This window comes from Dermacentor albipictus, chromosome 2 (genome assembly GCF_038994185.2).
Source record: "Dermacentor albipictus isolate Rhodes 1998 colony chromosome 2, USDA_Dalb.pri_finalv2, whole genome shotgun sequence".
Classification (NCBI taxonomy): domain Eukaryota; kingdom Metazoa; phylum Arthropoda; class Arachnida; order Ixodida; family Ixodidae; genus Dermacentor; species Dermacentor albipictus.
Genome location: NC_091822.1, coordinates 66,400,922 through 66,426,353, shown reverse-complemented (window position 1 = coordinate 66,426,353; position 25,432 = coordinate 66,400,922). Strand labels below are relative to the sequence as shown.

At 45.8% G+C, this 25,432-nt stretch overlaps 2 protein-coding genes across 5 annotated transcripts in view; both read right to left on the bottom strand.

The window, feature by feature from the left end:
* Positions 1-7,013, bottom strand: part of SppL (signal peptide peptidase-like protein) — a 104,842-nt gene extending 97,829 nt beyond the window's left edge. The window contains exon 1 of the mRNA XM_065433618.2: positions 5,996-7,013. Within this exon, the coding sequence (XP_065289690.1) occupies positions 5,996-6,012 (17 nt within the window). The 5' untranslated portion in view covers positions 6,013-7,013. The remainder of the gene's footprint in view (positions 1-5,995) is intronic.
* A 2,465-nt stretch (positions 7,014-9,478) lies between these two features.
* The window catches only part of LOC135903212 (clathrin heavy chain 1-like), a 51,468-nt gene continuing 35,514 nt past the window's right edge, over positions 9,479-25,432 (bottom strand). For 3 of the 4 annotated variants that reach the window (XM_065433621.2, XM_065433620.2, XM_070533655.1), the window contains one exon: positions 9,479-20,394. In XM_065433621.2, coding sequence (XP_065289693.1) covers positions 20,293-20,394 — 102 coding nt within the window. In that variant the 3' untranslated portion in view covers positions 9,479-20,292. The remainder of the gene's footprint in view (positions 20,395-25,432) is intronic. The other variant, XR_010564753.2, reaches the window with a different exon arrangement.

The window sequence follows — 25,432 nt, the reverse complement described above, 5'->3', positions numbered from 1 at the left end:
TGCAAAATTGGAGTGACGATTGCGGTTGCCACTGGGTATTTGTTTGCGACCAAGACGTTACACCAAAGCAAGCCGGTCGTTTGCCGCCAACTATTATCCCGGTGACCGGATACGTTGGTGCGCGTGCGAAATAGATGTCGAACGTCACTCACGCACGGCGTCCTCCCGTTGATCGACGCAGACGTAACAGTAGGGCCCAACATCGAGCGCTAAAATGTCAAACGAAACTGACGAGCTGCCCGCTGGCCAAGCTGACCGGCCTCATCCATTCAGCGCGGCTTTCCTTCCCAGACGGCCCACGAGATGGGCGCCAGTTGAGATCACATTTAGCTGGTCCGCGTATGCGCAAACGCGTGACCCTTATGTAATACGTTTCGCTACGCACTGTATAGCACGAAACGGTTTCAATTTTTCTTGCAGCCCAGTTACAATTATGCCAACAAGCCCACCCACACTCCAAGGACACCCGTTGTGTGTGTGTGTATATATATATATATATATGTATAAATACTTGTTCTGTTTACCTTGTAGCACCACTCAAGTTCTTTACGTTTGAAAGGTAGCCTGAAGAAACCGTCTTTGCCTACTACATATATGTATGTATATATATATATATATATATATATATATATATATATATATATATATATATATATATATATATATATATATATATATATATATAAGAATGTATTTTTTAATTTTTTGTACGTTAACTTCTGTCGGTGCAGTTTGTTGGAGCTACAGTTTCCAGATGGGCCGGCCTTAAATTGAAGACATGCTTCGGCTGCCTTCTCTTTACTTGCGATAATAAGTACTTTGCGCTTCCGAAAGGTATTTAAACCGGGCAATCCAAAGTAAGAACTCAATTGAATTCGAAAAATATACAGACATAAGCACGACGCGGCTTTCACACTTTCAGAGAAAAGCACAGCGAGACATGAAACTACTTCGGTAATTAAGGTTCTCTTAATATATATCATCAGCCTATTGTAAATCTACTGCAGGACGAAGGCCTCTCTCTGCGATCTCCAACATATATATATATGTTCATATCATAATAAGCCAACAAGGACAGTATTAGGGAAATACTTGTACTTATTAATTTAAGAGGAAGCTTTAGCTAGGGCCGAACACTGACGCGGCGTATTCAAATACATGTAAAACGCAAGAACATTTTTCTGAGATAACCCCTCGAGCGATTTTAAGTAAATTTCTTGCATTTGAGAGAGAAATTTAAATTCTAGTGACTGTTGGAAGCGGAATTTCGATTTAGGGTCTCAATTTTGTTTAAGAAATTTTCACAAATTTGAAGGTTTTAAAAGAATAGAAGCACGAAGTTTACAAATTAATAGCTCTGCATCAAAAACAGATATCGCGGTTCTGTAAACGACATCACTAGATCATTGAAAGCGGATAAATTTGATATGTCATTTTATATCTTACGTGAATTTGTTACGTTGTGTACAAGGGTTCTGCAAAAGCTGTATTTCCATATTACTAAATGTTTTTAGATTAATGTGTAGCATATCGATTTTTTCCGCTTTAGTTGTTCTATGAGATGCAATTCCCAGAATTGTGATGCCATTTTTCATACCTGAGTTACAAGAGTTGTAAACATGATTGTTTCGCTTTGTCAAAATTTTCGATTTTTGCCACTTTTTAATAAAATATTTACGACCTAAATCGAAAATTCGAAATTAACAGTCACTAGATTTTATGTTTTTCTTTCAAATGCAACAAACCTCGCCAAATTTGGTGCAGTGGTTGCCGAGAAAAACGAATTCTCCTTGTACCTGGACTAAGAAGCACTCGAGCTTCCTCTTAAACGAATGATAAATTATTGGCAAGAAAAGTGGATGAAAAAACCGGCCGCAGGTGGAGTACGAACACACGTCTTCGCATTACGCATGCGATGCTCTATCCCACGTAATGCGAAGACGTGGGTTCATGCGCCAGCTGCGGCCAGTTGTTTTTTCATCGATTTTTCATTTACGTTAATTTATCGTTTCTTTAATTAGATTAATAAGTACCAGTAATATCCCCAATGCTGTGGTTAGTGTCTTTGTTTGTTGGCTTGTCATGATATGACTAATAAATGTGGAACCCGCCGTGGTTGCTCAGTGGCTATGGTGTTGGGCTGTTGAGCACGAGGTCGCGGGATCGAATCCCGGCAACGGCGGCCGCATTTCGATGAGGGCGAAATGCGAAAACGCCCGTGTGCTTAGATTTAGGTGCACGTTAAAGAACGCCAGGTGGTCGAAATTGCCGGAGTCCTCCACTACGGCGTGCCTCATAATCAGAAAGTGGTTTTGGCACGTAAAAACCCATAATTTAATTTAATAAAAGTTGGGTCCCTCTGTTTCCTTTCTTCCCGTTCATGTATACACACCCAACGTCTTTCGCTGTATTAGCCGTATTACTTCAACGAAGCTGCATTTCGAAAATTTAAAGCCCACCTTCCAGACACCGCTATAACAAGCTTATTCGTTTGCATACGCCATCTCGAATATTCCGCAGATCACCAGCAGAAGCAGTTGTACCGAGTGTGGCTCACGGCTGCCAACGCAGCTCATCCGCACGGTTCCACAAAACTTTTTTTTTCTTTTCTCTGCCGTTCTGAGGGCGGGCTCGGGGCTTTAATTAGACGAGCATACTGACGCGGACTCGTAGGATCTCTGCCGCACATTTCTCGCGCATAGAATGACGATGCTTTCCAGGTGCGGAGGATGGCAAGCTCATATATTAATTCGATGCAAAGGTTGGTCTCGAAATGCCGGACAGCGACATCATCATAACGTCGTCACTAATAGGCAAACTGGCTGACGATACGTAGCAGTAGGGCTAGTTGTGACGATGTTACACACAAAAAGAAGGAGAAAGCAAGAAAATAAGAATGCTCCGGCGAGTTTGGTTTGGCTGCGCTAAAATCCATTAGAAATCCCGCTAAATCCGCTCAAAAAGAACGAGCCAATAATGTACGATGACGTCAGTACGCATACTCCTCCAGCGGCGCGCTCCGGGCAACGATCCCAGATCGCGACCCAGGGTACCGAAACTACTGTCACGCGGCACGTTTCCGGTCGATCGTGATTGAATCATTTCCGCACGCTGCGGAAGGGAGGCCGATTGCGGTCGAGAAATTCGATCCCCATCGAAAATGCACCGCCTGACACCGGTATTATTAGGGCGGTCTGACACTTGCCATAAGGCGCGCGCGAGAGAGAGAAGAAAAAATGTCAGTACTTCTCAATTCAGCGGCTATGAATGGTGTGGATGCTTCTGAGTATCAGTCGATCACTTTTGAGGATATCAATTTCAGTGCAAAATACTAGGGAGCGGACAGGATGCCCACTGTAGCGGTCTGTCACGAAGAATACGATCAAGCGAGTTTCGAAAATGCGGTACTATTATTGTCAGCGTTGCGAGTAGGCTAGTGGCTGCACTATTCCATGTGTGATACTCAATTTTCTTCATTGTTCTAACTGCATTCTGGGTCTAACGCGTACGAAAAAGCAAATGGCGTTTCCAGAAGGCTTGCGGAGCGAATGCGAGACTTGCAGTCTTGTAGATGCCTGCCATCTTTAGATAATCGGTCTGGCAAGCCCAACTGACCTCTATTAGACTTGCAACCAGACTCGCAGAAGTACGCGTTTACGTACGACCTGCCTGTCCACTGCGTTGCGCAACGCTTGGCGAGAAAACTCGAATACTTCCGAACAAGGCAACCGCGCGGGGAAGCCATGTCAGCTACGTTCCGCCGATGCTTATCGATACAGTGTAAAATCACACGTATTCAACCTCTCGCGATGACAACGCGGGTTGCAACAGCGGAGTGGCGGCACGGTTCCGTGACTCGAACTTGGGAAAAGGGGGTTCCTTCCGCAGAATCCGTCCGCAACCCAGATTCCACGAAGGGCCAGGTCGGGCGCGCGGCAAACCGTCTGCGACGGCGTGGCCACGGTCCCCGGTCTTTATTTGTTTTTTTGACGAGAAATGGCTACGCCGAAACGTTCGACCGGTCCCGCTACTTTGGGTTCTTGACCCGGGCGAGACAGCGCTCGTTAACGACAACAAAGGGAAGGCCGCTCAATGGAGAGAGCCGTCTGCTGCTTTCCGGCTTGACCGAACTGCCCTGACAAAGGACGGGTTTGCGCGACCACGACGCTCGATGGGTTGCGCGATAAACGCTCGAGCTATTCTTTGACGGCACCCGTTAACCACACGCGCTCCTTCTGAAAGGCCTCGGTTCATTACTATTTATCCTTCGCACTCCCCCCGGCCGGCCGCGCTTCGTAGCAGACGATGGTCTGCCCCGTAGCCGTCCTTATGTTGCCACATGGCCTACGGTTGACAAATCATGGGCGGTGTGTCGACAGTTGGTTATTTGTCCAAACACTAAAAGATGACAAAGGTATAGTACTACGATCAACTAGCCTGGCAGGCTGTTCTCTGGACTGTCTTGCGAGAGAGCGTGCGCGGCACGCACTGGTACGACGAAGCGCAATCGGCGGTGATTCAGCCATCAAACGACGTCTCGGTTCACTTCCTTTTTTCAGCTACACCATGAGGAGCGCTCGTGGCGCTCACGTCTCCAGCTCAGATGCACTCTTGAAGCGGCGTCCGTTCAAAAGTGCTGCTACGATCAAGAAAGTTATGCAAGCAAGATAAGTTATGTATCTTTTCATTCATGTTCCGGAACACCAAATCTGTTGTACCACCTATTGTACATTCCACTCCTGTCAGAGCCCGAGAAAGGCTCACAGTATTATGAAATAAATAAATAATAATAGGTAACTCGCGATCGTTGACGGGATGCGATAAAACAGTGTTCACATTTTTTTTTTTTTTGCAGCAGAATCGACCGGCGACTAAATTTACGTTTTATTTATTTCCTTTTTGTTTTGCGTCTGCAACAGACAACAAAACAACAAAATTGGCAATTGTGCATGAAACATCGAGATATTTAAACGTAGTTTCAACCACCCGTTTTGACGTGTTTGACGCACCCACGCAAAGGGTGAAACGATCGAAATCAACAGGCAATGGGAACAAAGCCGCCAGGTGCCTCCGAAGGATGCAAGAAAGGAACAATCGAGTGGTTTCAACGCGCCGATTCACCAGTCAGCTTCCCAACCGCGTCTGCTGTCTCACGCGTTGCCCTCCTAATCTCGTATCGACCCCATCCAGCGGTGAGCCCGGAGTCAATGGAGGCGCATGCATGCAAGATAAGACATCCAATCTGGGAAACAGTGCTCCGCTGCTCTCACGTGAAAAGAACCCGTGAGAAAAACAGACCCTAAGGGAGCAGCACTTCCTCTCAAAGAGCGCACCCGCTCAAAGGCTGGCCCTTTCCCCTCTCAGCAGCGCAGTCCTCTCCGTCGCGCTTTCCCATCGCGGGGCAGATGTTAGACGCCGGCGATGCCATTTCCGCAAGCAAAACAAAACGCGATACCGACAGACTCCGGGTGTCTGGGCGGATGACCAAAAACTACAACGCAAGGACCAGGATGCTCGTACGATGGGCCCGTTTCATCACAGGATGCGGCTTCCATAGAGCGTGCTACAGTGCCAGCCACGGCGGCCACTCACACCTGTCTGACGTACGCGGCCTCTGACCCACATTTGGGGGACGCCGTTCACACGGCCGGGGCCAGTTTCGGCCCAGCATTAGGCCTAGGGAGGGGAAAATAAAACTGAGACACGCCGGACCATTGCAAGCTACGGGTCGCCGTGTTTAACAGCTGCACGCAACATCGAGTCGTACCCGAGCCTTTGTTCTCGGGGCGATCAAACACGGAGATCGTCGCCGCGACAGGCTGCAACTCGAGCTCGTGGCACGGTTATTGTCACTATAACATGGGAATCACGAGACTCTGATCTCGCCGCATTCGGGACAACCGACCAAGCTTTGGCAGACGCCGCTGCTCAGCTGCAAAGCGCGCTGGTCCGGTTGGAGTGTGGAGGGGAAGGGAGATTAAAAACGGCAACTCACCATTGGTACTCGGACATGACGGCCGCCTTCTCTCGGGCACTGAACGACGCCAGCTTGGATGCTTTCTTGGGGGGGCACAGGGGTCCCCCTTCGAGAGAAGCACAATCACAGGGCCGTAGACGGCGTCCGCCGCCAAAACTCGCGTCTCCGCCGGTGCTGTCCCCCCGCTGCGCCCGCCGACATCACCGCGAGGCCAGCGCGCTTTCCTTTCTCGTCGCAGGGAATCCAAGCAGGTCTCACACGAAGCACATGCACACAACACCGATCGCACACACGAAACTCGGCGGCGCGGCAAGGGACGACGCTTGTTGCGGCCGTTCGGCCCGCACCGTTGTGCAGACGGACCCGGAACCAAGAAAAAAATGTAAAAGAAGGTCGATCGGAGGAGCAGTCGAGTTTCAAGCAGCGGGCGCCACTTTCCTGCAGCCGCTGTTGCCGTCTACCCTTGTGTTTAACGGCAGAGCGCTGACGAATCCGCGCTGCCCGACAACAAAACGGCACGACGAGCAGCTCTCTCCAAGGTCTTTCACCTTCGTGAAACGGTTTGCTGCCGCGGATCGCACAGGACCGGTACTGTTTCCACCGCCGTCGCCGCCTTGCCCGGCGGGGGTTAGCCGAGACTGCTAGAGCACCAGCGTCGCCAGAGCGTGAACTCGAAAGCTCCTCCGCTGCGGGCCGCTTCGGCCAGCGTCTCGGGCGACGATATGCTCCGCGTCTCCGACGGTCACGAGAGTCGCATAGCGCCCTGTGATAAAAAGCGAGGATACTACCACCGCGCGCGGGGCCAACAACACAGCACACACACACACGGAGAGGAAGCAGAGCGAGCTAGCAGCACGGTCCTCGGGTCAAACGATCCTCAATCTCGTTGCTTACATCACAGCATTCTCGTGCAGCGGCCACCACAGCGTCACACAACACGGCACAAACCCACTAAAGGCCGCGGCAAGCTTTTTGATCGCGCTCGCCTTGCCCTCCCTGCCGGCCTCCCTCGCCTTCACTACGCAACCGAGGGGGTCACGTGATCAAAAAAATAAATAAAAGATGGCGACCTCAGATGTCTACCCACAATTCCTCGCACACAATGGAGAGCGCTGCGCGCGCGCTACAGCGGGATAAATTTGAGCGAAACAAAACACATGTTCTGGCTTCGCGTGTTCATCGCCAAGTAATCCCCCGCGTTGCCGCCTGTGTTTATTCGACAGCGCAGAGAAATCGGAGACATACTGGTGGCAAAATAGCTACAGCCGCTACGTACACGCATACATAAAAGGCGCCCTCGGGACCTCGCGGGGCGCCTGCAGGCGCAACAGCAGACGACAGTCATCACCAGAGGGCTTGCCTTCCTTTAATTACTAAGCGGCTTTATTAATTACTTCTGCATAAAGCCGGAGCCATCGCGCCGGCGTCGTTTGAAGCGAGCGAATGCAACTGCGATATATACATATCACAAAACCAGATCAAGTGCTGCTATAGGCAAACAGCCTCACTGCATTTGGTGGCGGTGCCGGGTAAGCGCGCTTTGAGCGGCCAGTCACGCGGCAATATTGCATAGAAAAACATTTATATAGCACGCATTGAGCAAACTAAAGCTCTATCGGGAGTTTTTCATGTTCCTCTACAATTTTGTGATTGACACTTTTCATTAATTGAACTATATTTGAGAAGTTGATTAATTAAATAAGACTAATTATGTAAGTAGGCATAATGAAAACATTAATCTGAGCATCTCCAAGCGACGGCAAACAACATTACCTTTGTTCTGTCCAGCGACGTAGCATTTGCATATTTTAAAAGTTTGGCAAAAGTTATATGGTGGACACCCTGTATATTTAAATATATTGACAGTGGATATGAGACAGCTGCTGCTGGTGCTCCTATTGCGCTTGTCCTCTTATTGTGAGGATTTACAGAAATGCAGCAAAAGTATGAGTTAAAGGCTGTGCACGTCCGCACTGACAATGATGCAGAAATAAGCTTTTAGCTACAATAAAATTGTAAGTGAAAAGGTAGAGGCAACTGAAAAGAAACCTCAAATGATGTGGGTAACAGAACTCTGGCAATAATACTTAAGGGGGGAAGCTAGCTCTGTCTCCCCCTACCCCCCGAAAAACTTCAGAGGGGGCTCAGGCCTCATACCCCCTGCGTAGTTGGCGCATAGTATATGCTTACGAGTGACGTCATAAGCTTTAACTGAAAGGCGTGGAAGCAGCGGCGGCAGTGTATGTAGATAGGCATGCGTACAGGGCAGCCACAAACCCACTCCTGGCCTGCTTAGGGGTTATAGAAGGCGCAATTATTGAGTGCACAGCCACTACAGTTAACGCGTCCTGTGACTGTTCATTGATGAACACTTTTGCCTTTTGTTGAGCAAGGTAATGCACCATCTAATAACAGTGCTTGGCTTGTCAAAAGAGCGCGGGCTTTTTCTTTAATTGGGCAAGGACATGAGGTGCAAGTGCCTAAACCTTTACTCAAATTATCCGTTAGTTTGCATTCTTAGTTGTTCATGCTTACTGCCTTAAAAAGCACGACGCAAAATTTTTGTGGAGCTGTTCTTAATTTCTAGGAACACGTAAATTTTTAGCCTCGCAGTACAAAGAGAGTTTTGACAAGAAACTGACACATTGAAGACTGCGGGACAATCAATGCCATGTAGGTTTTTTTCATACCAAAGGAGAAAAAAAATTTTTTCGCACCAGTTGTGCTATAGTGCATGGTCGCAGGTCATTTGGACAAAAGCTGTGAATACCCATTGCACTAGCACATTGCAAAAGTGTGACAAGCAATTATACTGAATAAGTATTATATTCTATAGTTGCTTTTCGTTTGTCGTTGAATGTCCACCAAATGAACTTCAGTGGACAGCACGCGAAAAAGAAAGTGGATCGTGAGAGGAAGCACTGCGATATAGTTTGGCCCCCGTGGTTAAAATCTCTGCACGCCTGTAGTAGAGTACACAATAAATTTTACTTCCCCAAGTAACACATCAGCTGAACCATGAAATTTCTTCCTGAAGAGACTGAACTCTATAGCTGTTGGGTTAATCACTTGTTTTTGTTAAACACGCTCAAATGCCAAGCCACATCCAAATACAGCCTTCTGCCCCATATCAGCCCCCATTAAAGAGAGAAAAAAATAAAGTGCAAGTAATAAAGGTATTATATTTATTAAATTTAGTTTACATCGAGGAGCAGTTATTACCTATGACTCCAGGCATTTCAAAAGCAAGGTGCATGTGGATAGCAAATAATATCAACTTAGCACATTTGTCTTATTGTGTTTGATATCGTATACACCAAAAATGATGAGCGGCATGGTTGGTTTCTGACTCTACACTGTGACAAACGCAACATTCCTGCACATTTATTCATGGTTTTCCCTAGGGTAACAAGAATAATGAATTCTTGCCACTTAATTATGGCCGCACATCTAACACTCACGCACCTAAATTACACCCAATAAAACTCGCAGGCTACTTAGTGCAGGTAACACTTTTATTTCACGTCAAGGTGCTTGGTGACTGCTAACAAATCAAATGTCTTTTACAAAGGTGGTACACAGATGTATCAAATGCAGGCTGCAATACTTCAAGGCAGAAGTTTCAAAGCGACTGCACAGGTATATATGTATACACACAAACACTGTCCATTCAATAACGATTGAAGAAAAAAAAAAAGAAGCACATACAAATGGCATGCCTAAATAGTAGGTGCTCTCTTACCATTTATACATGTAACAGCAAACACTGAACATATATGTCATAGTTTGACACTTTCTATCAATCCATCCACTGAGCAGTTCTTGAAGGCCACAAAAGATGAGTACAAACACATTAAGCCTGAAGCACTACACTTCCAAGACCAAAATAAAAAAAGAGGGAGAGGGAGGTTGTCACTGCTTCAGTCAAGGAGAGATGTGATTGCCAACTGCCAGACTAATAGGCAAGCCATTTGTGTACACAACCCACTTGTACACAGTGCATGAAGTTTTGGTGTTTGTTTCCCATTCAGATCACACTGCACTTCAGTTCACATTTGTTTGCAACTGCAATACTGTAAATGTTACAACTGAACTGCAGTCAACCGACAAGGGGTATATTTACACCATCACATTTTTTTCGCTATTTCTTCGGCGATAAAGCATCAAACAGCACATTGGTTGGCCAAGTCTTATTGAATAGTTATAAGCACACTGGTTGACTAAGTTTTATTGGATAGTTACAAGATGCATCTAGCCCTGGCCACACATTTTTGACGCACTTTCGAGCATGCTTGAGTAGAAGTGTATGGAGCTCAGTGCATATGGTGCACTGCTACATGGCCGCTTTCAAGCACTGTTGAGCTTCATCGCAGTAAGCTATGATCCTCCTTGTGCTTTGATTGCACTTGGAAAGTTACAATACAGATAGAGTTCAATGACGATCAGAACTGCCCGCATAACAAGGGTAGCTAGCAATAGTTAGCTTCTTAGGCTAGATGCATTATTAAACAGTGAAAGAAGACAACCTATGCGGTGTCTGTCATCGTCTTCCACAGTTTAATCAAGTGTCGGGGATATTACAAAACTTAACCTACTCTTACTGGACATGAACACGGACACGTCAACTCGCAGGCACGACCATTTTGGCACAGTTATGGACGAGATAGCATAAGGTTATTCCAGCGGGACGGCACCGAGAGAAAACCTTAAGATCGAGGAGGAGGGGACCACACTACTTTGTCGTCCTCTGTCACAGCATGTTCCGGGTGTCACAGCTAACATGGAGCAAGTTTTAAAGAGAAATGAAGCTTTTTGTGTGGATGAAACTAACTGCATTTTAGCTACCTCGTGAAGAAGACTCCAGTATGCTTGGTGTTCTCACTAAGTATTTATTAGCTATCAATAAAGTAAGTGTTTGATTGTCAACATTATGACAACAATGTCAATGTATGGTTTGTAAAGCACATTTGAAAACACCATTTTCAGTTCTTCATGATCTGCTTCCTTTTACACAGCTCTTTCTTTTCGAAGTTGAATGACAGCCCAAAAAATGCTCTACAACCATATGTAGCCCACCACTCGCACATCGCAACATCATTCTTTCAATTGCAAAAGAAAGAGCTATGCAAAAGGTAACACACCGTAAACAAGTGAAAGTGGCATTCTTAAGTGTGCCTCACAAGCCACATATTGACACTGTGGCCATGAAGTTAATAACCAAAGACTTACATTATTAATCAGTGCTAATTGCTCAATAAGCGCACGAAACTTCTTCAAGTGGTTGCTAATACACGGTTAGTGTCATCCATGCAGCAGGTTTCACTTCATTTTTTTAAAACTTGCTGCATATCAGTTGGGACACCTCACATATGACAGGCATATGTTACACCACGTCTTCACCTGCATCAATTCTCAAAGTCATTATGCATAAAATCTCGCCCCACACCATGCCTGCCTTGAACATAGGCCCAAGCTTAGACAGTGGTGGAAATGCATGTAAAGCTGGGCAAAGACACATGCCTGGCATAGCAAACGAAAAGGTGTGCTTCCTGACTAGATGTAATGTAACATTGTGGTCCATTTAGGGGCTATAGCTCTTTCCAGTCCAAGAGACTGCTACAAGCTTGGCATCACCATCTGTGATAAGTTCATTGTAGTTTTGGAAACTGACTTTGGAAGGCACCAATGAAAGCATGCTGCCAGGATGCATTAGGCTTTATCATGTGCAATGACCATGCACTTGCTCATTTGTAGATTTATGCACCTTAATGTTTTAACAGTGTTTGCTTCTCCAGAAAACTTTCCTTGCAAATGCTGGTTATTAGTCACATTGTACAACCCACCAGCGCGCAGCAGTTTTAATGCAATGACAGGCACCTTCCTAAACACAGTCTTTGTTTTTTAAGCTGTCGGGGCTAGTAAAATCAAAAGCAATCTAGTGTTGCAAAGCAAGCACAGAAACATATAGCGAGACTGATGAGATAACCTGCTGTGTACAATATGGGTCATGAAAGCGTGCTAAATGCGGCTTAAAGAGCGGCTGTTAGTATCCTGTGAAAACTCAATTCTCCGAGTCTCCTTGATTGACACTAGAAATGCCATCCCCAGCACACATTTGTCACATGCAGCTTCCAATGTTGTGTTGAACACCCGACTTCTTCAGATCAAAAGCATTAGGTACAGTCCACAGATTCAGAAAGCTACAACAAACCTCAGATTGAGAAAGACATCCTAAAAGCACTGACGGCTGCTTGCCACTCTTGGTACCTCAGAATACACCTAGTCATCCTGGGTACCTTAAAGGGCCCCTAAACCACTCTGATCTTGAAAATTTGTTGTATGATTGCAGCTGTGTGCCATTCTACAATGACCACACAGCTGCAGGAGTTTTGGAAATGGTGCCGTAATAGCAAAGTTATAGGTGTCTGATGAATGACTACGCAGCCACCATAGTTTCATGCTCGCCTTTGCTACCCCTCCCCACGGGCACTCTCTGTAGTCTGTCTCACCAACTCTGCTCAGTGCAGTGAAAGCTAGCGGTTGCATCAGCCAACCAGAACAGATAACCAGAAGAAGGGCTCCTTCATAGTATGCTGCTCATCGCCCTACGCACGACACATACTGTGCAGAGGCTTCATGGAAAGATCAGCGGCACGCAATGGGCAATCCCGAACCCCTTTCCTTCTCAGAACACCAGGCCATTTCTGAGCACACTGGCGCTCTTGTCCCTTGTTGACCGACTAATCAAGAGAGTTAACCCTGGTGCCATCGCATGTGTGGACCTATTGGCATAACAACGGGTGAAGGGACCATAAAAGCCTGAAGAAGAGCACAGGATTGTTCTTTTTATTTAGTTTGTGGATTGCCCACAGCATACAGTGCTTCCATGTTCATCGAATGATCACCGTGGCATTCCGTGCACAATGTGCATGCTTATTTACAACATATTCAAAATGGCAGGGGTGGCTTAGGGGCCCTTTAAAAGCAGTGTGGTCCACACGAGGTAGCTCGACACAGGGTAAACTATGGATAAACTCCTAAGCAGAGACAGCAGACATTCACTGAGTGACTGCTTTCTAATGGAACGCACATGTTCCAAAGCAGAGACAGGGTATCAAAAGAGTTGGCAGCCATCAAAGAGTCTGTGAATACACAACTTTTATCTATATCTATGAGGAGCTGTTAGCCCGCAGGGAGCTCTGACAAGTGCAAATAGCGGGCAAAACAGTAGCAGCAAACAGGAAGTACAATTCACGCTTGAAGTTTAACGAAAGTTCTTCAGAAACACAGAAACAAGAAGACACGAGTGTGCTTCTGTTAAACGTTCGCACTTGACACAAAAATGATGCAAGACCAACTGGCCCAGCTAGTTACAGTATTTCATTTAGACTTTTTCTTACAGAGAAAAGTTCTACAACAATGCTGAGATGCATCAGCTTTCTGCACAAAGCGAGTTTCAAGCATGCTATTCCAGAGCATAAGAAACTGGCTTTTATATGGTCAGCAGCTTTGTTTCCTTTCCGGGAGGTCCCCCAATCGCATCTCTGCATTCCCACAAATTAAGGCTATGTGTAAACAACATGGAAATTACAATCTCCATAAGACAATTGTGTAAGCAATTTACAGTATCTTTCTAGCAAGAAATCATACTGCAAAAAAAAAAGATATGCCTTGCGGAAAAGGAATTATAAAAATGAATTTAGACTCTCCGGATTCTGTGAAGCAGTACAGTGGTCTGCAACTAGATTAGCACAAATACTGTCTGTGTCTCAGGTATAAATAAGAATGCTGGAGCGTTTGTTTTTTTCGGGTTTTTCTTAAGATTAAATAAAAATTCCACGCGGTCGCAGTTTAACAACAGAGATTTGCTCAAACAGGTAATGTTTTTTTACTTTCTTTTTTATTATTATTATTTTGTGTGCGTGTGTTTTTCAGTGTGTAGAAATTAGCATGCACTACATTTTCCATCTGCAAAGTAAATATACCTGATCTCTACCATGGGAGCAGGTTGCGAGAATAAAGAAGGGTGTTAAGTACAGCCAACCAGTCTTTAAGCACCCTATACGTGTAGTGGTTCAGCATGGAATGCGACCTCAGCAAGAAATGGGCGCGTTCGTGAGCCCTAAACGTTGATATACAGGACGTTCAAGCAACAAATACATGTACCTCCAATTATTAAACATAGCAAAGTTGACACAAAGCAATTATTTCTGCGGAATGGAATTCAAGTAAATGGTACAAATCAGAAAACTGGGTGATGACTGCTAGTAACCTACTTAATGAACTTGAATTTCGCTAATTACTGTTTACTGAATGGTGTCAATCACGAATGCATGAATGGCCAATTTGTAGTCACAGGGCATTCGGATCAAGGGCAAGAAATTGAAAGAATACTGAAATTTTACCGCTATCCTTGAAAAGAAAACTGCACAATCATTGTGGATGTTAAACAAAAGACTGAGCTTAGCAGGCCGCTGCAATGTCACAAGCAGATAAGTGTGGCTTGCCAGGGTAATGGACTGGAGTTGCAAGAGGATGAAAAATGCAGCTGATGACATACCATAATTAGAGCGATAAAGCTTCGAAATATGCAGGTTGGGTTCATGCGTGACGAGGGTGATGGTGGAACTCCGGGTAAGACCTTTGTCGTGCAGGTCAACTTAACGAGGCTGCAGACCGTGATGACAATGCACTGGCAAGTTATTTAAAAGGATCGATGATAGAAATGACCCCAACAACAGGTTACAATAGCCCTACCAGACACAGGGACCAAGCTGAGGGTTACATGCTGCAAGAGTGGCGAAAGTGCCGCCAAAGGTGATTGAGGTTGTTATCTTGGTATGTCAGAAATCACGTGCTCAGTGACAGCTTCTCCCAAGTACAGTGTAGTCAATAATGTGCCTCACTCAAACATAACGTGGTTTAGCGTAGCACAAGACCATTGTGTGTACACTAAAAGTTCAACGCATTTCTCAGAGAGCTACGGAAGTATTGGCGCAAAAAGAAGCGCAATATGCATCAGCCCCTTTGACAAAGATGAAGGGGTCCACCAACAGCTCTCCGGCTTATTTGGTGTGAAAGTTGCTTACACATTAAATACAGGAACACAAAGAGCGCCATCAACACGAACAGTGTCAAAAATACAGAAAGTGATAAGAGGTGAACACAAGGAAATAAATAACAACGAAAATGAATGACAATACAGTCTGCCTGGCACCAGGATGTCGATAGGTGATAGAGCCCACCTGGTTCCAGGAATGACTAAATCATAAGCTTCTAGCACAGTGAAATAAATTCTCATACAAATGTAGACTCGTGGACTAAATTGGCAGTGAAAGGCCAGTCAGCGACACTAGCATATCATAAAAAATACACCAAGCAAAGTGGGTGTGATGACAGTGCTTATTCTGGAGTCTATACCCATTGCTATCCAGTAGGGTACCTGCTGCACTATAATTAACTAAGCACAGCTGATATATTACTTAAAAGCAAATCTGCAAAATGAAAGTGTATCTAACACCGGTAAATCATGATGACATGCTCTAAGTTATCAGCTAGCTCAAATTTCTCATTTAACTGATACCACCGCTTCCTTCCATAAGAACCCGATCAAAAGTTACAGCACATCTGAGACAACCATAAGGCAAAAGAAAGCATGATGAAAGCACTTTTTTTTTCCAAACTCTTTGCATTCTGGCACCTATGTGTTTTAATGCAATGGATGCATACTTGCTTAAAGGGACACTAACGGCAAATATTAAGTCAAGCTAAAGTGATAGATTAGTGCTCGAGAATCTTTAAGGTGTCAATATTACCACGAACAGAGGCTTAATAATCATGAAATTGAGGTAAATGCAGGACATAATTAGAAACTCCCTCAGGGCATTTAAGTGCTTGTCCGATGACGAAAGCACTCCTCAGTTAAATTCTGTCCCTAGTACTCAACCACTCGTTGCAAGAAGCACCCTTGTATTGTATAATAAGGCAAAATAAAATGCTACTTGCCCAGTTCTATTTTATATTTAGAAAAAAGAACTCATTGAAATTACCCTTGACGACACAGGTGCTCGAAAGGTTTCATTTTCGCTTTCACGTTGTAGTAGTTTCGTTATCGCATAGTGCTGCACTTGTTTTGCTGGCTCGCGAAACTCGCTCAAACAGCAAGTAGCAGAGTATTCAACTTCCATGTGATCTCACGGAATGCTCGAACAGTCTACGCCACTTGACCTGGCTCGGTACCTCCGTCTGTCGGCCACCATTTTACCACCAACGGCAGCAAAGAGTGGTGATGGCGTATGCAACGTCACCTCCCACCACCCAACTTTCCCTGTTGCAGGGGTTGGGTAGTGGGTGATTTAATTTTTAAAAAGGTATTCGGACCTTTCAGATGCAAGTTTATTGTAAACCAAGTCTTTTCTTGGCCCGAAACAAGCGCTGCGAGGTTTCTGTAATGGTATTTAAACAGTCCACGTCAACTTAGTATTTGCTTTTAGTGTCCCTTTAAGATACCAGGTCACCCACTATTAAGTGACTGACTGGCAAATGCCAAACTATGCGACGCACTTCCTGTTGTCTTCACAGCCAACCCACGGTGTTCCCTTCATCCAGTCTCAACTTACTGAGTCAAGCCTGTCTACAGTGAGAGAGATGATAACGTTCAGCACTACAGCAAGCTTCAACACTGAAGGGCTAAGCAACCAGTAAATGAACAAAGGGCAACATGGTGAAAACTAAACAAAGCGCACAAAGCGACCGAACTGCCAACAAGATGCACAGCACTGACCCATGAACTGCTCATCAAAACTGAAAGACAAAATCGTCAGCCAAGACAGGATACCTTGCAACAAAGGCAACATGCGAGGGGGGGGGGGGCAAGGCAGCTGCTTTGCAGTGTTTCTCAGATGTTTCAGGAACTGCCCACAAAGAGCTGTTCTTAAAATCTGCCGGCGGGTTACTGGGGCTTAGTAACAGTCTTTCAGTTACATCTAATTCTAAACAGTATCCCCACTTTTGTCGTAAACAGCAAAGCAACAAAAATGGGGTGGAGATTAAATTCAAGAAAATACAGTATCCGGAACACTGCGCGCACACACAAAAAAGAACTTTCACTTACAAGCAACTAAACAAGTGAGCCAGTGGAGAGTGTATGAAACATGACAAGCCACACAATCGCTCTGAAATGGTATCAGCTAATCATTACCCAGCAATAACTAAATTAGCACAGATTAAGTACAGTGAAATCGGCAACACTTGGCACCCACAGTGCGGTTCCAGCTCCTCGCAACAGGCTCACATTTCATTCGATTTCATTAAAGGCAAAAGTCTGGCACCCGCCTGACTCAAAGCTCGGCATGGCTAAAAAATGTGTCTGCTTACGTCCGACCCCCCTCCAAGAGGTGCACGAGTTAGCATAGGCGCGGCAACACCATATGACGCGAGGTGTTCGTAAAAGGACGTTGCTACTAAAGACGTGTTACATACTTGCTGTAAAATGCTCAAAGCTGAAAATGAACTGCAGGTATTGCTAACTCGACGTGCAGTTTGCGGCGCCAAGTGTTAGACGAACATTCCTGCTTGTATCGCCCTAAAAAACATGGAAGTCGTGTGTTTAAAAAAAGCAGTCACCATAAAGAAAACTTCATGAAATATACACTTGCAGCCTTTCTGATATAGCATCTTTGCCTTTAGTAATTGGTAAAGCATAGCAGAATAAAACAGAATTAATGCTGCCGAGCTTTTTCACTGTCACTTCGCATTCGAAGTTAGCCCAAGCACAGAAAAAATGAAGTTGCTGGATTAAGGCCCGCAACGGCAGACTCTGACAACATCATAAGCTTCAGTGGTGCCTACAAGTAACAGACGTTGAGGGCAACACCTAGGTGATCAGCAATTCTAGAAAAGGCAATGACATCTCAACCAGAACTTGCATGCTCACATATTTAAACATAGGGTGGCATAAAACAATATATATAGTACAAATATATAAGAAAAGTAAATCAAGGTAAACATACTAACATATAGAGAGAAAAGTTACTTGATTCCAAAACAAGAGAGGAAAAGAAATGCAGCTGTTTTAACGTGTCTACAGCATGTTGCATAAATAAGGGAAACAAGTATATAAGCACTCCCTCAAACTGTACCACCGGCTTGTTCACAGTCAAATTTCACACCAAAGGTAAACACTCCGAGTTGCATTCCGCATAATAGCATGCTTGGGTGCAGTACTTGGATCTTTTATTCAGAATCATTCGGAAGCACGCTTCATCTGTGGTTGTGCTAGAGAGGTTTTCTCGGCTGTGCAATGGCACCTCTATCTGCCACTGCTACAGCAAGGCAGGGCACACACTGCGTTTTGCTGTATCAGCCACAGATGGTGCCACCATAGTTTTCCCTGAAACTTTTACTTTTTTCTGCATCGCCAAAGGTGACATGAAGTTGCATTTTATCCACCCTGAAACAGTCGAGTAGCTCCACCCAAACATATTAGTAAACAAAATGCACCATAAAATGTTGACTTCGTGTGAACTTTTGGTGTGAAGAGGCCAGTGGTTTCGCCAGAAGAGCTGTTTACATCCTGCTTCCTTATCTACACAACATTTTCGTAGAGCAGCCTAAAAATATACTGGGGCGGTATTCTGTGGGAGTCCACCTAGTGGACTGTCCATTTCGGCCACTGCTGATTGAATGCAGCTGTACAAGCGAGGGGGAGACGAGCAGCCCCAGCCAATCAGCAGTGGCCGAAATGGACAGTTCACTAGGTGGACTGCTATAGAATATCCCCCCTCCCCTTTAGTAGAAATGCAATAGATCAAAGTAAGTACAACAACGAAAGGGCGGTCATTTTGCTTCAATCTTGAAAACGTGTAACTTCCCAAGCATGCTGCAATGCAGCTCCAGTGAAAACAATTATAGAAGCATTTATGACACAACACATTCGCACAGAGTGTTGCAGCATGAAATCCTCAGACTGAAACACAGCACGAAACACAAACAATATATATATATAGATATAAAAAGAAGACACATCAATGTTTGACAAAATCATTGAACATGCGAAAAGTTTGCCTTCTTGCAAAGAAAGACTTCTGTGTTCAGGGCAGGCCCATGGGGTTGGTTTACTACATCTCCTATGCTAGTAAACAGACCTTGCACACTAGTAAACACCTCGTATGCAAGGTCCTACACTAGTAAACAGACCCTGCACGACTTAAGAAAGTGCAGCAGTTTTGAAAGGGAAAGCACGGGCAGAAAACTGAGAGCCAGCCATGTATGCTGAACGAGGATGAAACGGAAACTTTGGTCCTTGCTTTTAGACAGCCCTCCTGCTTTATACGCGAGAAGATGCATAGCCAGCAGTCTGGCTTAAGAAGCAGCCAGAACGCTGGGCAGTGCCAGTGCTGCCAGTGAAAGCAGCGCAGCCATTCAATCACAGCTGTTTTTTGAAAAGCCTCAGCAACATACTTGCAATGTTTCACGCACTCCCTACAACCCACTTGTGTGATTAATGCATTCAAATGTTAATTGCAGCTCAATTCCATTTAAATGAGTCACCACATTGTTCAGTGTAGTTAACGGTCCCTTTACAATGCCCTTACATCATGAATATGAAGCAAAATCCCCGTGAAACACATTTTATCGCAGTAATCCTATGCAACAAAAGCAAGGCCCTTCAAAATACTTTTTCATGCATAATGAGCACTAAAATTTAAATAAATTTAAGTACAAAGCAGAAGTGCAGGTTACACTAGAATTGTTTCCCCCTTACACATGGCTTCCAAGGCAATGCCATACCCATTGCCATGCAGCTGCATTTAAAGGCGAAATTCTCTCTGTCATGCAACTCTATTAGAATTCAAGGTTTGCACACAAATTCGTCTTTCACTGTACAGAAGCCATACCACGTTTTAGCAGCTAGCAGAAGTAGCAGCAACAAAGACCAAACATAAAAGACAACATTGCTTTTGAAGATCACCTTTCTCAAAAATTTAACACTGTGCAACCGGTGCTAGTTGCAAAGACAGAGTCTTTGTTTGCTCTCTCATTTGAAGTTGAACTGGACACACAAGTTGCGTGCAGTGCTGGTTATATGTACACAAACAGAATAGAGCATGCCCGTGACCTAAGGCAGACTCTGCACCTTACACGCACTAGAAAAGCAAGTGGCACAAAGAGTAAGTACACATTAAACGCTTCACAGCACCCTGATGGACCATCACACCCAGTCCCGATGACTAGACAAACACAAGAGCATTACTTTGACCCAGTGCAGCACTTGCACTGCCTCTGGGCAGTGCCGGGGCAGCCAGGGTGCACACTCAGGGCAAGGTCTGGCGCAGTCGAGTGGCGATGGCCGGTCTGTTCACCACCTCTATGATGCGCCGTAGAAGCGCAGCCTTTTTGATCTCCACCAAGAGAACCTGCGCATGCCCACCAAAAAACACATGAAGCGAGTTTTCGGTGAGCTCGCATCCATTTGTGCAACACTTAGCAGCTACAGATTTCACATGCACGGCGAACAGCAACATGAATCGCCCAAACCCATTCGCCTTGCTTCAGGCGAATAACTAACTGCCGGTTCACTGAGGTACAGCACAACAAGGGCTGCAATCAGCCCACTTAAGAAGAAGGCAAAGTGCGAAGAGGGGGAGGGGCTTTCGTTGCCCTGATAGAAAAAAGGCAGGATTGGTCCCGTGTGTGACAAAGACGAATGTTCACTGCAAAACTATAGTTCGGCAGAGTCATAGTCATGTGCTGGAATGCACATTTAGAAATGAAGCTAAATGACCATATAACAGAAAGACTTTAAACTGACAGACACATGTCTGTCATCGTGCTTTAAGGGCTTCCTTCATGTTTCCTTTGTGTTTATTGAGTGGGAAGCATGCACGCCCATTTCCTCCCGTGTACTCGCATCGTCGCGTTTGCATGTTGCGGATGTGTCGAGAGCTGGTGCAGACATGGGAGAGACCCATTACGCCCTCTCCTGGTCCTCCCTCGCTCTCGCGACATGCACCCTTCCACCTCCACCCCTCGACTTGAGTGAAAAGGAATGGTACCCAACGTGCAAGGAGGACATACCTCTCACAAAGATAAAAAGATATAAAAGAGCGTCACCGGGGGAGACTTGATCTCTGGCGCCTCGACCTCGAACCTGTCAGTTACGGATACCTGCCACAACCCGTTAGTGACCTCGTTGCCTGACTATTATGCACAACGAGGCAAGCCTATTTGTTACTTACTACAGAGTGGAATTCCCTCTGAAAGTGTTCCTTATTGCTTGTAACAAAAAATGTTAAATAAACACCACTGGTTGCCTCATTCACTTAAACCCAACATAGCTGCAATTACACGCGCTACGGATTGGGAAGTACTATGGAACAACTGTGTGTGGCTAGATCCGGAGCTCGCCTTCCGCCCTAGCCTCACACAGAGCATACACCCACAATTGGGATGACACAATAAAGCACTCCAGCTGTCTGTAGCATTTGTCTCTTTATTCTGTCCAGTCCTTGTAAACTGTTACACTTAGGTTCTCTGTTTTCATTGTGCGGAGCTGTTTTCACGATACTGTTAGATACAGACCATTGATTAGCATTGATCAAGTTCTTTGGGCACAATCACTTGCCGTTGCATTCTAATTATGGTGCACCAGTGCGTGTCGACTATACTACTGGACCCACCAGACAGGCTGGCTATCCCGCCCTCGTGTGTCGCGCGTGTAGCTTTTGTCTCCCCCCCCACTGAGTGACGTTTCCTGAAAGTGTACCTGGAGTTCGGCACGGTTTAAGGTAGTTCACCTTAGTCCCGAGAAAAGCTACTTTGCAGCACTGGAAGGTCGTTCAAGGACGACCAGGCAAGGAGGCAACGCTGGACAGATGCGGCCATCGAGGATAGAGTCCAGGGAGTGTCCCCATTGTCCGAACATTACGCCACTTTGCATGGACCCTACAATTGGATGAAAATGACGACACCTGCACAGGCTCAACGAATGGCTGAAAATGACAGAAAATGACAGACTGAAGAGAGTTATAAGCCAGAGAACCATCGGGAAGGGAGAGATGTTCTTGCCACGGGCCACAGCATACAATTTGCTTCCGGCCGTCAATGAATTTTTGCTGTTATTTTACCTGTTTCTAATTCTGTACATAATGTAAATAAACCTTCACCCCTCCAAGTCCCCCTCAACATCGGCCGACTCCCGCACTCAACGGCAAGATCCAATAAAACATATCAAGGCTCGCAGCAGCCCACCTGAGCACAGAAATTCTGGAAGCTGGCAAAAGTTCATTCCCTTTCTGGGCAGAGAGCACGAAATGCTGGCTTAAGTATGTCACACTTCCTTTCCTCTGAACGCTAGAGCAGGCATCCCCCCTAAGTTAAAGCAATACCAAACAGAACAGCTAAATCAACTTAAGAGTGATCAACAAAGTTTGCTTTCAAAACTACATTTTCATTACCTCTGCGGTAATAGGCTGGTTATCTGGAGAAAGAATGATTGTCAAAGTACCATTCCTAAATATTTTGTATCGAAACCCCAGCTCTTGTCAGTGTTGCTGATTTCAAAGTATTTTTTGTATTTTGGTCATCAGTCCAGTAAAAGTTCTCAAACTTGTTAAGTTCAGCTTTTCACTCCTTCAGCACACAATACAGTCCATCTTTACAGCAGAAAAATTAACTTACCAAAATACATGACAGCATGTCAAAGCAGTGTGGGAAATTCAAAGTGGCATTGCCACCAGTAATAGTTCATTTTTTCTGCCTTTTCTGGCTTAGTAAGCTTCTTGTCTTCTTGTGGCAAGAGTGGCACATTTAATATAGTCGCTGACCGATAAGACAGACATGCTTGACTATTCAGAAAGCTCTGTGGCACTGCCATACAGCCCCAACGACTTAATGTATAAGGACGACAGAAGTTTCGGACACCTCACAGCGTGCCACGCGATAATTCAGACTTTGACGGCGTAGCCATTGCTAATTTGGCCACCGAGTTGAGCAGAAATAGCAATATCTTCATTTTCATATTGCTACGGCACAATATGTGCGATCACGCCGATCAGCTGATCACCGTCCCTGTGGAACCGTTCTTTCGTGTTGGATTAGACCTGCTCGGTCCCTTTCCCACGTCATCCTCTGGGAACAAATGGGTAGCCGTCGCGACTGATTACGCCACCCGATACGCTATCACTCGGGCTCTCCCTACCAGCTGCGCCACTGACGTCGCGGACTTTCTCTTGCGTGACATTATCTTGCTTCATGGCGCCCCGCGACAGCTGCTTACTGACCGTGGTCGAAACTTCCTCTCGAAAGTTATCGCTGACATTGTGCGTTCCTGCTCCATTCAACACAAACTGACTACTTCATACCATCCTCAAACCAATGGCCTGACAGAGCGGTTAAATTGTACTCTTACCGATATGCTGGCCAAGTACGTTTCCAAGGACCACCACGACTGGGACATTGCCCTTCCTTACGTAACATTTGCGTACAATTCTTCCCGGCACGACACCGCCGGATTTTCTCCTTTTTATCTACTGTACGGTCGCGAGCCTACCTTGCCCCTAGACACGGCACTTCCTCCTGCTGCGGTCTCAACAAGCGAGTATGCGCGCGACGCCATCGCCCTCGCCGACCATGCACGCCAGCTTGCCCGTGCTCGACTTACGGCCTCACAGACCACTCAGCAGTGTCAGTACAACGCCCGCCATCGTGACGTACAGTTTTCACCTGGTGCGCTCGTGCTCCTGTGGTCGCCCTGTCGTCACGTCGGACTTTCAGAGAAGCTTCTTTCGCGATACACAGGGCCCTACCGCGTGCTGCGCCAGGTGACGCCTGTGACTTAGGAAATTGCTCCTGTGGGCTCAAGCTCGTCCTCTCCTGTGGCATCTAGTGATGTCGTACACGTCAGTAGGCTCAAGGCCTACTACACTGCTTCCGAGTCCGATCTTTAGTCGCTCTGGGACGGCGCTTTTGCAGCCGGGGGTAGTGCTACGGCACAATATGTGCGATCACGAAAGGCCAGCAGTGCGAAGACGACGACGACGATTTAGAAGCTAGCGCGGGCTGTTGCCTCTTGGCCAAGCGCAGCGTATTTTCCTTGTAAATATATTTGTACATAGCTTGTCGTCTGCGTCTTCCTACGTAACAATATGAAGATATTGATATATGAGCATGGCCGTTCGCCATGTCACTGGCGCCTTGAAACCGACACTAGCGAAGTCTAGTAAATCTAGTAGTCACCGATGAGAATATAATGCATGCATTGACTGTACTTTCATCTATCTGTAGCGACAGCATGACAATTGTCAAGATACGGGCCGCACTTTTGTAGCACAGCCTTCCGCTTCATTCTATGCCACTCTTATCATCAGCCGTTCATGGCCAGCCGGTTCCACTGGTAACGTATGCAAAAATTAAACTGTGGGGTTTTACGTGCCAAAACCACTTTCTGATTATGAGGCACCCCGTAGTGGAGGACTCCGGAAATTTTGACCACCTGGGGTTCTTTAATGTGTGTCTAAATCTAAGTACACGGGTGTTTTCACATTTCGCCCCCATAAAAATGCAGCCGCAGTGGCCGAGATTCGATCCCGTGACCTGGTGCTCAGCAGCCCAACAACATAGCCATTGAGAAACCATGGCGGGTCTGGTAACGTATGCAAATTGTTGCTCTGACTACTGACGAAGTGTATAAAGCATGAAACAGAATAGCACAAAAGGCATTGCTAGAAAATCACAGCCATGGAATGTCTAGGCCAAAGCAAGCATGTGCACGTGAAGCAAAGCATTGGTAAACTTGGGCCGCATTCTTGGACAACCATTTTTGAAGATACGTTAATTTTTGCAATACAGTTAACCCTTTGAGGGTGAATGACGTAAATATACGGCGCCGCGAGAATGTCCAAAATGGTCGATGCCGTATATTTACGGCACCATCTGTATGTTTGAAATGCGCGCCATTTCCTAACTTTTTCTTTTCTGGCATGTGTTGCCATTATGTGGGAATACAAGGAATTTTTTTGTCGTGCCTCCCTTCCTCGGTTTTCGTTGAATGGTTTGTTTTAGAGCTAGTTTGCTCCGGTGCGTCTATATACTACCGCTCGCACGCGGGTGGGCGGCGGTTTGGGTTTTGTTCCGCGGGTGGTTTAAGCTTCTTGCCCTCGCAAAATTGATGGCTACCTCGTTACTAATCGCACAAAGGGCGACCGCCTGTTTCTTGCTCGTTTAGTGCTCACAGGGGTGCGCATAAGAAAGATGCCGCCGTGCATGCATTTCCTTTTGTTTTCTTTTTTTGGAGACTCGCGAAAACCAATTGCCTCTGGTTGGCGATAAGATGAAGATTAGCGGAAGTTTGTCACATGTTTTGCTTTTTTGACGGGCACACAACCACAGTTTTCTTGAGTGTGCTCACCTACGCAGTTCGATTATGCTATAGACGTAAATATTAGTGTAACAGCC